This window comes from Carassius gibelio, chromosome B16 (assembly GCF_023724105.1).
Source record: "Carassius gibelio isolate Cgi1373 ecotype wild population from Czech Republic chromosome B16, carGib1.2-hapl.c, whole genome shotgun sequence".
In the NCBI taxonomy this organism is placed as follows: domain Eukaryota; kingdom Metazoa; phylum Chordata; class Actinopteri; order Cypriniformes; family Cyprinidae; genus Carassius; species Carassius gibelio.
In genome coordinates this window covers 19399201-19412472 of record NC_068411.1, presented here as the reverse complement: position 1 = coordinate 19412472, position 13272 = coordinate 19399201, and the positions used below count along the sequence as shown (strand labels likewise).

The following is a 13272-nucleotide window of genomic DNA, read 5'->3' as shown; positions in this document are numbered from 1 at the left end:
TTCCTGGCAAGCACTCAGTCACTTGCTGAACAATTTCCCACTGATGCAGAGCTCGCTCCGTTTGCGCTTGGAAAGGAGTCACTAATTTGTGGAATTTGCCAGCTGACTTCGCTGGCACTGGACCTTCTCGAAGAAAGACGGAGGGAGAGAAAGATATCGTCCTTGAAAGATGGAGAAAAGAGGAGTTAGATAAAAGAGAAATATATAAGAGAAGAGAGTTCTGATTTAGTGGCAACTTGTTCACACTGCAAAGCATGCCAAGCCTGGAGTCAAAGCTGAGATTTCTCTTTACTCTCCAAACAAACACTGCCACCATTCCTCTGATAATAATCATAAGATGTGTTTTTTCTCTTTCTCTATTCTGCAGCTCTATGTGAAGCTGCGCTGTGAGGATGCACCCATGTTTGAGCATACGGAGCAGCTGTTAGCAGAGCTGGGTGGTGAAGATCATGGGGCTGATGATGATGATGATGATGAAGCTGGACCATCTGTAGACAACATTGAGGATGATTTTATTCAAAGCAGTGATGAAGAAGATGATGCCATGGATCACTGATTCAGCGTTTTTTCACTTGTTTATTCTTATTGTCATCCATGGACTCATCCAATCCGAATATTAAACTGAAAGCAGATGGTTAATCTTCACGGCTTCTTCTTGCTCTCTACCAGTTGCTTTATTTCTTCCCTTCTATTTTAGTTTGATATGTCTGATTAAAGCTGGGATGTATTTTCTGTGTGCCATGTTTTTTTTACATGCTGAGACTGCGAACCATCAGGTCATCTGACACACCGATCTGGACACTGATCAAGATTGTGTTTCATTTATATTTTACTATTTTATAAATGTTCCAAAGCGCTAACAGTATCCAAATAAAAACAATTCAACGTAAAGCGATTTCTAATTCCATTAAAAAGATATATCCAGATAACATTTTTCTTATTTTTGTTTTCTTTTTTTAGATTTTTGTTTAGCCGTGTTATATGGATTGAGAAATGCATTGAGGAACTAAAGTTTGTTATAAAAACAAACCGCTAAATGCCAGTACAAGTTTATATCATCATATGATGATGATAATGGTGTGAAAACATTCTCATTCTGCCTTCATTATGACTTTAGCTCTTGTGTGAATATAATAAGTCATAATCCAGAATCTGCACAATGAGCCCCACTAGCTGGAAGACATTTCATCTCTCAACACACTTGAGTGTTTGTTATTCTCGTTCCCTTGATGAGGAACTTAAGGATCATTTTGGTTATGGATGTGCAAAAATAGTTTTGTTTATCCTTATGCAGACCCCAGAAATGTGTCATTATAATGCCACCATCACAATACATTATGATAATGAGCCTTGATGTTTGTTTTGTATTTTCCGATATTGTCTCTCAGCCTTCACAGAGAACCGTTTTATGTACTGCTTCAGTTTTTCCCATCAAATATTTCGGAGACACTAGAACAAGCCTCCTGAGTCCAAATGAGACATTTGGTTTCATTTTGTGAATCCAATGCAAATCTCATAATCCGATCACACGAGGCCTGTCAGTTCCCAGCCCTAATGAAGATTCTCAAGTTTTAATTAAGCTTATGGATTTTTAGCTTCTCGGAGATGGAAAGTCTGGATAAACATAGTCATATTTTGACTAAACCATCTTTTTTTTATTTTTTTTTTTAACGTTTCATTGTCCCATAAAACCATCATAACAACTTTTTTTTTTTAAGACACCTCTCACACCTTACAAAACTTTAATATATTTGATCAAGAACACACTAAAAACAGTGATATTGTGAAATAATTTTACAATGAAAAAAAATCTATTTGAATGCATTTTAAAATTTACTTTATTCTGTGTCGACAAAGTTGAATTTTTTGCAACCATTACTCCAGCCTTCAGTGTCACATGATCTTTCAGAAATTTGCTGCTCAAGAAACATTTATTATTACTATCAATGTTGAAAATAGTTTTAAATTTTATTGAAAGACAATTTTTGTTACAATTATTTTAAGACATAAAAGTATTTTAAAAATCTTATTGACACCAAATAGTATACAGAACAGTGTATAGTAGTTTATTACGCAAATAGACATATGTCTAGAGACATTATACAGTGTGTGTGCTGTATATTGCACTTTGTATGGTTGCTTTACAGTCGTCCAAGGCCACTGGGATTTTGAACACCTTAATTAGTTTTTAGCACAAGGCCTTTGATGGACATTTAACACAGAAAGAGCATGCTTTATTAAATCAATGGAAACAGCGACAAGAAGGGAAATGACAAAACAGAGCACAACTGTATGAATGAGAACCATTTATGCTAAAGCATGTCAAGGTTGAGATACCATATGAGTCCTGATAATTCAGTGATATGTTTAATATTTCCTGAAAGATGAATGAATGTGCTGGCTGCAGAACGAATGAAACCTCCTTTGTGTTTTGTTCTTAGACAGTGAAGGCCGTTATGGGAAGCTCCCTTACTGAAAATCAACAGAAAACAACAGCCAAATGGAAAGATCGATGATAAATTGGTCACCTGAATAGCAGGTCTAACTTGTAGATGTCACAGTGTCTGCACTTGTCAGGTCAGTCTCATTGATACATTTAGAGCCTATTTCCCTCCTGAGGGTCAAGATTACTCCTCTTTAATTATAAAGGCTAGTCATCCAACTCCCCTCAGGATTTGGCAATACAAAGCTTAAATATCAAAGGACTCGTCACTTTTTGATCATGACACTGTATGAAATCTAACATATTCAGACCAAACTAGATGCTGTTTACACCTTTATATTTGGTTGTCATCACTAAACAAATTAATTCTCACTTTCCAGCAGCTTTCCCGTATTTAGTTTTTTGAAAGAAAAATGTGATAACATGCTATGCCTCGTTGGTAATATGTTCATCCATCCATCCCCTCATCCATCGAAGGGTCAATTTTACAATTGGTTTTTTAGAATAATGGAAATGTACTTAAGACGGCAACACATTTCTTCCACAAATGCAGTACACTTTGGTGGCCTATGACTTTTATAAAAGCAGTAAAAAGAAAAACATCATGTTTTTATTCTCTGATCTGTTAGATATGTATTAAAAAAGGTTTTGGCTTCTTCTATATCATAGGATTTGACTTGACTATATCAAACAATTTAAACCAATATAAACCTATCACTAGCTTTAAACCAAAATTTAGCTACAACTGAAGGATTTAGGCTTAATTTGCAACTGATAAAACCCATTCTAAACTAGTTTTCACATATTATAAATATGTGATTTTGGTAAAAAGATTGCATAAATCTGTATGATGGACTACAAAATATAACAATTTGTATATGATTTAGGTTGACAGTCATGATTTTCTGAAGGTTACAGAGGGATGGTTCAACCAAAAATGAAAAATAGATTTTTTTAAAATTCTTTTGTTTGAAACCTGTATGACAATCAAACTAAATAAATTATTTTAAAGAAGGCTGGTAACCAAACCATTTTTTGGTTTTGATAAAATTTTGGGTGAATTATTCCGTTTAGCACCATTTGTTGAAAAAAACAAACAAACAAAATTAGGCCCTGTTTTGTATCATATTCATGGAAAGTACCATTTGTGGTTTTCCCTATTACTCTTTACCATTACTCTACAGCTGCGGGTTATATAGAGGATTGAATAGAAAGGCAGAAGCACATTAATAACAACTCCAATGACTAATGAGAGCTCGGCTGGAGTAGGAGATATTTTTGGTTTTGAGTCAGAAACTCCTCTATGGCATACTGTATAGGGTTTTTACTGGCTGCACAGCCTAATACGCTAATTATAGTTTTTTTCCCTGGAACTAAATGAACATGAAGCTCATTTGTTAAAAGCAGAACTGCATTAAAAGTACAAAAGTACTTTATAAAGCTCCTCTAAAACTCAATTATATACTGTACAGGTAATTAATGTTTTTGCTAAAAGGAACAGCCTTTGTAGATAAGGCGTTACTGTATGGACCTTAAATATTTTATTCATAGTGATGTCTTCTATGTAAAGTCAAAGCAGCTGATGTTGCCATCAGTTTTAATTGCAGACGTGCTCTAGCAAAAACTGCAATAGCTTCATCTTAGCTCCTGGAAGGCATGAGAATGGGATTGAAAAGAGAAAGCAGAAATCTAATTATTCAGTCAAATGAAAGTACTCTTATTAAGCAGAAATTGTTCAGAGAGATTCTTTGTTTTGTTACAAACAGATAATCGCTCTTCAGTCTCCACAATCAAATTATGCTGCTGCTGTTGTTTATTCATCGCCTCAAGTTTTTAATTTAAAACTGCTTTTGTTTATAGCAAGGAGTCGAAATATTGATGGTAAGTTTAGATCAGTTCTTCTTAAGTTCAATTTAGCGAGCCGAAGGCGTCTCGAAGAAGTCAAATAAGTGATTTTGGGGCTCACAGCGTGCCAGAAGCTCTTCAAACTAAAGTAAGTGGATACAGATTAAACAGCTGAATTTCAAGTGCCTGTCAACCAGTCTGCCTTCCAAATAATCTGCCTCATCACTTTGAAGAATTCCCATTCAGCCGTGTGGGAAAATAATCTTGGAGTAAGGAGATCCTTGCACAGATTAGCCTCTGGCGTACTGCAATTCTAAACACACGAATGGAAGAGAAGCCATGCTTTGGGAAGGTTTTTAAGGCAGTTTGTCCTCAAATAAGAGTAGATAGAGGGATTGTGCAAGTATAATCCAAGCACTATCATGAGCCCTCCTAACATTCTCCTTATCGGGGCTCAGGCTGCGCACACACGGAGGCTTTATTTCCTTACAGAATGAGAAAGAAACAAGTGTGACCAACATCACCGGAGGCGGCATAGGTTCCAGCCAAGCAGAACTTTCCAATTACCTCATACACGGGCATATAAACAGAGAGTTCGCTCTGTTTAAGCCAGCGAGTTCCTTAGAGATAAAGACAGATTCTAATCTCTGTTATTGTGTTCTTAACCTTCACTTTTCATGTTTTACTAGCAGTAATCCTCCACTGAGAGATGCCGATAACAGTGATAATGATGTACGAGCTAAATGCAACTTTAATGGCTTGTACCGAATGAAAAACAAAGGCTCAGATCTTCTGTTTCAAACTAAATGTCGGTCCTGTGTGGCTAAGTGTGCAGAAGCGCTAATTAGATTTATAGACTGAAGGGGACCTCTGAGACCTTATGAATCATCTGTAATTTGATAGAAAATGTGATAAGGCTCACACAAACATCATATTTACATAAAATTTCCAAACCGGAAAAAAAAACACCAGCGAAGTCTGCAAAACAATACTGTTTCGAAAGCTTTTCAAAGCCATTTTTATCCAGGGTGCTGTCAAAGGATTCACTGTACGGTTCCTTTCCACATAACTCTCTCTCTCTTTCTTTCACTCAAGGTCTGTCTTTTCAAGGTTATAGGCAATTTCTGCATTCCCCCTCTAGTTCTGTGAAATCTGATATGGCCAAATCTGTCCCTGACCGATCTCAAGCGTCTGTGTGTTGTACATCAAAACAAGACAAGCACTCGCTGACACTGTCCATGAGTCATTGCTCGCACAACCTCTCTGCCCATTTCTTCTATTCTCTTTTCTGGCTAACATATATATTCATCTTTTGTGATTTATGTCAAGGGAGAAGTGGGAAACTCCTTTTTCATTTGAAGACATTTGTTTGAGCGCCGGCAAGTTTAACTGTGCAGACATTCCCTGCAATGTGATCATCACATATTTAAAGATAGAATATAGCGAGAGAGAGAATTGTTGCAGAAATTTTACATTAGAGCATGCAAATACATGAATATAGATAGATCGATATAGTGAAGAGAGAGAGGGCCAACATTTTGCATTTTAGGTCAGCATTGCTGTCTAATCGTCCTATATTGTCTTAAATAGCCTGCATAGCACTTCATCTTTAATAACATGGGATTTTGACCAACATATTAAATCTTGATTTTTGTATAATGTTGGTACAAGATGTATAATTTTGTGTTTGTGTGTGAAAAATTACAGTTTTGGACATATAAGATGATAAAAAGTGTAAAAAACAAACAAAAAAGTAACTACGAATGAGCATCTTAAGCAAATACATTTAAAAGAACATCTATGTGGAGCATGTCCCGATCCACATAATGTTCTCACCCTTTTTCCCCTTACCTGTTTGCATCTGTTTTACAATGCATTTTCATTTTCTTCTTCTACTCTAAGTCACACTCAAAGTAGTGACTATTTCCAGATCACTAATCAAATTATCCAAATAGTTCACTCAGCTATTATAGTTATTGTTATCACTCATTCATTACAATATCCCGGATGGATATATACAAGGGGATCTTAATGGATGTATCCATTTAAATTGGTCAATGAAATGGAAACTGAGCCCCTTCTAATAAGACTCCATAAAAGTGTTGAGCCGCTTGTTCAGCCTGACTAACCAGTTTTTCTCATATTTGTTGTGCACACAAGAATAATATTCTTCATTTCACTGTCAGCTCTTCTGCTGTGATGAGAACAAAGGTAAAACCTTTTTTCCTTTTCACCTCACTTATTCATTCTTTCGCAGATAGCTAATGGCTTCTAAAAGCTTGTTGAAAAGCACTGTATATGTATGGGGTGGTACTGGTAATCTTGTCATTTTAAAAGCATCATCCATTAGCTTGATCTTGGTGCCACAAAACACATTAATACAGAGTTGAAGATGGAAGTCGTTTTATTAACCTATCATTTAAATGGTGCGGTAACTAATTCAGACCGAAAGTGACATTATTTCTAAATATTTTAGGCAGGGTTATGAATAAGAGAGTGCAGCAATGGCTACATGTGAAGCAAGTGAATTTGGTAAGTTCCCTGATTAACACATTTATATTCTTGGTGTCTAACATTTCTGATTCTGTTTTTAAGAAAAGCTTAAATCTAAGTACAATACATCTCTAGATGTATAGACAGCAGGGAACAAGAAATCATGTTTTCGATATTAGGAATGCATCGTCTCTTATTGGCAGGAGTCCAGTTTCTCTTTGATTTGAGGATTGTGTTATTGGGAAACAGAGCAGCAGGGAAAACCTCTTTGGCAAACCTAATAACAGGTCACGCAGAGCCTCATCTAAAGAGAACGGCCCAGTGTGTGAAGATGCATGGAGATTTTGCCGGAAGGCAGGTCACTGTAGTTGATACGCCGGGCTGGTGGAAGAACTACCTTGTCAAAGAAACCCCTGAATTTCAAAGACAAGAGATTGTGCTTAGCGTTGCTCATTGTCCTCCTGGGCCCCATGCGGTTCTGCTGCTCATACGTGTCGATGCTTTATTCAAAGAAAAGCACAGGAGGTCAGTGCAGGAACACCTGGAACTTCTGAGCGAGAGAGTCTGGAACCATACTATAGTGGTGTTCACATATAGAGACCAGCTACAGGAGCAAACTTTAGGAAAGTACATTGGAAGTGAAGGAGAGTCTCTTCTTCTCTGGCTAGTGGAGAAATGTGGACACAGATATCATGCTCTTAATACTGAGAGAGCCACTGGGACGCAGTTGACGGGGTTAATGGAGAAAATAGACGCAGTGGTCGTGGGAAACGGTGGCTGTCACTTTGAAATGGACAGAAAATGGATGTATGCGGTGGAAGGAATGATGACGAAGAGATACACGAGAGCAAACCAGAGGAGGAAGATGGTACAAGAACAATGGGAGACTCCACTTGTACGACAAGGTAAGAACCAGGGGCCAGATTCATGAAGATCTTCTCAAGAAGGTTCAATTCTGAACAGTTTTTAATGGGATAGTCCACCCAAAAATTTTAATTACATCAAAATGTACTCACCCTTAAGCCATCCTGGGTGTTTATGACTTTATTCTTTCAGATGAATTCAATCAATATTAAAAATATTATGTCTATGGTATGTGCTGGAATGCCACTCTCTAGTGAACATGCTGAGGACAGTTAGCGGAAGCTAGAGATTACGGTTTCTAATGTTATAAATATGTATATTTTTCTCACAAAAAAATCTTGATTCAATTCAGAAGGCCTTTTTAAACCAACCAGAGCCACATGGAATAATTTTCATGTGTTTTTCTTTTTTTTTTTTTTGCACTTTATTTTTAGAAAGCTTGGAAGAGCCAGGACATTTTTTTAATATAACTCCAGTTGTCTAGGATGGCTTGAGGGTGAGTAAATCACGGGGTAATTTTCTAACGAGAAAAATGTACGTTGGAGGTTATCCAAACTTTAAGAGATTGTTCACAAAGATTTTAAAGGAAACATTCTTTTCAGGAATGAAAAAATGTGTTTGGAAATGCAAAATATTCTTAACTTTGTTGTTGAGAATAAAGTCAATTTTAAGAAGTATTGTTTTCTTAATGTTTTGTGAATCTGGCCCCAGATAACCATTTTTAAAGGGATAATTTACTAAAATTACAGTTCTCTCATCATTTTCTCTCATTATTTCCCTCATGTTGTCCCCATGCAACACATTAGGAGACATTCTGAAGAGTATTATGGCTACTTTTTCCAATTTCATGAAAGTGAATGAGATCAGGTGTGCTACTGAACTCCAAAATGACAAAAACACATTTCAAATAATCCTGATGTGTACACCTTATGAAGTCATGATTCAAATTAGGCAAACCCAGTCCGTTTTTCTCACTGCTGTAACACTCAGTTGAAATTGTTGACGCCCATTACCTTTAGTTCTTACTTCTCTTGTTGACAAAATATCCTTGACATCTTCAGTTCTTTGTATTTTGCTCCACTTGAGGGTGAATGAATGATGACATAATTGTTATTTTGGGGTGAACTATACTTTTAATCTCAGTTAAGAAAAAGAAAAATTATGATTTAAATTAATCTTGTTTTTACCAGGTCTCAAACATGTCCACATTCCTAAGGTGAGGATGGTAATGTTAGGTTTCCGAAGATCTGGTAAGAGTTCAGCTGGAAACACCATTTTGAGTATGGCGACGTTCGTCTCAAAGAGAACATCCACGTGTGTGAGAAGACAAGGCGAGGTGGATGGGAGACACGTGATTATAGTGGACACTCCAGGCTGGTGGAAGTCTCTCCCAGTGGCTGACACTCCTGAACTGGATAAAGAGGAGATTTCACTCAGCGTGTCTCTCTGTCCACCAGGACCACACGTGCTTCTGCTGACTCTGCGTGTAGACATGTCATTCACAGCAGCAGAGAAGAAATCAGTGGTGGAGCACATGGAGCTTCTTTCTGAGAGAGTGTGGGCTCATACTATAGTGCTGTTCACCCATGGAGACTGCCTGGGGGACTTGACTGTCGAAGAGTTCATTGAGAGTGAAGGGACGGCTCTACAGTGGCTAGTTGAGAAATGTGGGAACAGATATCATGTCCTCAACAATGAGAACTGGAATGATGGCAGTCAGGTCACAAACCTGCTGGAGAAAATCGAGAAGATGGTGGCACAAAATAGGGGCCATTATTATGAAATTGACCTTAAGACGCTGAAGGAGGTGAAGCAGAAAAGGAAAGCAGTTGAAAGGAAAGCTAAGGCTAGAGCAAAGAAACAAAGACAGATGAGGAAGATGGACAATAAAATGAAGGGTAAGATACTGGGTTCTACACAATTTAATTCCATAATGTGACACTTTTGAGTAAAACATAATATCCAATGAGAAAAAATGCACAGATGAATTACTCACATTAACATCAAGAATGTGCACTAAGAATTTACTTCTTAATTCTCTTTTATACTTCATTTATAATTCAGCATTGCAAAGTTTTTTTTTACTTAATGCACCAAGTCATCGTTTATTATACACAGTAGGACATTTATTTAAAAATAAAAAATAAAAGACAGAAATAAAATGTAGGTTTAAAAAAAACCACATTATTTACAGCTTTACACGATTATTGCATAAACAAGTTAAAATGATGTTTCCACTGCATTTGCAAAAAATCTACATACAGCTTTTGGTGCATCCAGCACATGCCTGATTGTGCAAAACTAGTACAAAGTCAGCATCTTACAACTAAAAAGGAAAAAGAGCACATCAGTAAAGGGATGATGCCGAGGAAGATAAGAGCTACTCTTGTTGAAAGTCAATACAGTACAGTGCACACAATATTGTTGGTGATGGAGGGATACAGAGTTCAACCTGCAAATTGAGTTTATTTTTTGTGGCTTTTTTTATGGGCTCGGGTTGTCTTAGAAAAACAATTTTGATGAGAAAGTTTTGGCGTCACAGTGTCTGCTAAGAGTTCAGTGTGCATCACAGAAACGCTGTGTCATTCAAGCTGCATTATTTATTATAAATTCAGTCTGAGTGCTTGTCTGTGTGCCTTAGGGTTTTGGGAATGTGATATTTTATAATGAGTAATAGTAATGTATGTTAATATGCAATTTGTTAATGGTAATGTGTGTGTGTGTGTATGATATATATATATATATATATATATATATATATATATATATAGTTTTGTTTATATAAGTCAAAACTCATTTTACACAATATTTGACATTCCAAACATATTCCTCAAGTCAAGATCGTTTATCAAAATAAAACTCTTGAAAGTTCTTGAATTATGGAACCTTTCCACTGCGAAAAAGATTGCAGAAATAAATTACAGATCCATAATATAAATATCGCAAGTGTTTATTTATTTGCTTGTTTGTGGCAGAAACAAGCTTCCATTGAAACCATAAACCGAGGACCTTCAAGACTTTTATTTTGAAAACAAGTTTTTAATTCAAAATTGTGAGTTTATAAATAAGTTCACTGAGTGTGTATATCGCAATTACATTTTTTTTTTTTTTTGCGGAGCACGAGGAGGAATGCGACTGGTAAACATTGCAGGTCATGTTCAAACCCATATCAACCTGACAGAAGTAATGCTTGCCAGACCTGTTTGTTCCTTTGAAGGTGGTGGCTTATATTAAAAATAATTTAGGAATCTTTTTTCCCCCATGTCTTTAGATGTTGGAAAGCATTTCTCAGAATTTTCTCTTGTGCTGCTGGGTTATGGAGAATCTGGGAAGAGTTCAACAGGGAACACCATCTTCGGCAAACAGGTGTTTGGGTCAAGAAGAACAGCCCGGTGTGTTCAGGTACATGTAGAGGTGGGAGGACAACAGGTCAGCATCATAGACACCCCTGGCTGGTGGAAGCACCTGCCCACAGAACAAACCCCTGAACTAAATAAAGACGAAATCACACAGAGTGCATCTTTATCCGCTTCTGGACCAGTCGCTTACATTTTGGTCCTTCGTGCCGACTGTTCCTTTAAAGAGCGAGAGCGGAAGGCGATGGAGGATCATTTGAGGCTTTTGGGCTCCACGGTTTGGGATCACAGTATAGTTCTGTTCTCGTTTGGGGACCTGCTCGGAGACAGAGCCATTGAGCAGCACATTGCATGTGAGGGAGAAGCTCTGCAGTGGCTTGTTGACAGATGTGGAAACAGGTATCATGTTTTTAATAATAAGGCCAAGGGTGAGAGCCATCAGGTCACAGAGCTGCTGGAAAAGATACAAGAGATGATTTCAGCAAACAGCAGGGGCAATGACAAAGACATGCAGGTGCTGCGGGAGGTGACAGAGGGGAGGAAGGTGGAGGAAGACAGAGCAAACACCAGACTGAAGATGCAGGGACAAAGAGAGGAAGATGAATCTGATGATGTATTTGATGATGATGAAGTCATTTGGGAGTCAAGAGCATGGAAATGGACAACAGCTGTATGAGGCGATAAGTTAGAGTTCTGGAAATTATTTTAATAATCAGTTCTCTTGTTTGCTTTTGAGTAGAAATATCTAAACATCCTTTAAAAAGACACTATTATTATAATTATAATTATTATAATTATTATATATATATTAGGGCTGGTAAGTGATTCATTTTTATCCAATTACATAATTTGATGATTAATTAATCGAATAAATCGCACATCAGATTTGGAAGATTACTCCCAAAAGATAATTTAAAGTCATTGTGCAAAACATCAAACAGAGATTACAAAAAGTAAGTTCAGTAAGAAATATATATACACTCTTTGCATATGACCCTTTGCAGTGCATTAATTTTTCTTTATTTTTTAAAACTTTGCTTTTCAAAAATTATATGGTCACATTTATATTTTAAAAAGACATTTTCCAAGCTTGCAATATATATCTGAAATACGTAGAGGGCACTAGGCTCTGTTTTTAAAATGTAGAAATGTGGAAATGTATTCCTCTGGCAATCCACTGCCATATCTTTACTCTCATAATGCACAGACCCCTTAGCGATAAGAATATTAAAATTGGACACATTTGCACAACACATAGCTGTGGGCAAAGTGGCACACATTCTTGAGGAATATGCAAATGACATGCCACAACACAATATTTCCAGGGAAAAATAAACAAAAACAAACAACCAAACAAATAAATAAATGACAAACGGCATCCAAGGGGAAGAACAGCAAGAGAAAGTAATGCTAATGCAAGTTACTGTTATAACAATGACACTTTAATGACTGTAAGACTCTTGTTTCTGGTAGATGAAGTGAATGTCATTCGGTTTCAGACAACAGCACTTCATACAGCCAACGGCTTTGATACTGCTGTTCATCATTCACTGTTGGGAGGATGTTTGCCTTTCACTCATATTCACATGCACATAGTCATTGGAATTGTTTCCTTATTTTGTCATCTGAACTTTTTCAGTGTGTCTATTTTATTTACTCTGGGGTACTTTTTGTTCAAGGGTCGTGAACTTTGTTGGCGATTTATCCAAGAACAACTCAATCAATAATCGTTGGACTGTGTTAAAGGGACAATCCTTTCTTCTTTTCTGGACCTTCAGATACTTTATTTTGTTGTATAGCCATTAAATTATATTATAAATATTGTTGTTCAGCAGATGTTGGTTTCTGTGTGTTTTTTAATCAGTAAGAGCTGCATTTCTTTGCGTTTGTATTCACAAAGTTTTCACAATTTAAACCTTTAAAGAGACATTTGGTTTATTGAATTTTTCACATTTGGTCACCTTCACAAAATGAACAAAAACATTACATTTGGATCTTTTCATCTCACAAAGGTATCGTATGGCTTTAGAATGTTACAAAAGTATTATAGAATTTTTTTTTGGTCAATATAAGCTGCTATAATATGGAACCCACTTTTAAAACAGTGTACTGTGGCCCATTAGGGTAAATAAATAATACCAGAAATGTCATTTTTGAGTAGATGATCCCTTTAATTCACACCAGTAACAAGATGTTCAAGCACTTTTTGGACTCAAAGTGGCCTAATTCTCTTTTAATCACAATGTATTGAATAAAACAAAAAGGATCAGG

At 36.6% G+C, this 13272-nt stretch overlaps 2 protein-coding genes across 2 annotated transcripts in view; both read left to right on the top strand.

Annotated features, from left to right (window-relative positions):
- The window catches only part of si:dkey-12j5.1 (uncharacterized), an 80214-nt gene extending 79482 nt beyond the window's left edge, over positions 1-732 (top strand). Inside the window, exon 11 of the mRNA XM_052578564.1 lies at positions 368-732. Coding sequence (XP_052434524.1) covers positions 368-556 — 189 coding nt within the window. The 3' untranslated portion in view covers positions 557-732. The remainder of the gene's footprint in view (positions 1-367) is intronic.
- Positions 733-6962: 6230 nt separating this feature from the next.
- On the top strand, positions 6963-12743 carry LOC127974747 (GTPase IMAP family member 8-like). Its single transcript, XM_052578246.1, has 3 exons — positions 6963-7686; positions 8836-9543; positions 10917-12743. Exons 1-3 carry the CDS (start codon positions 6963-6965, stop codon positions 11675-11677), a joined length of 2193 nt encoding a protein of 730 aa, XP_052434206.1. The 3' UTR covers positions 11678-12743.
- Positions 12744-13272: the final 529 nt, after the last annotated feature.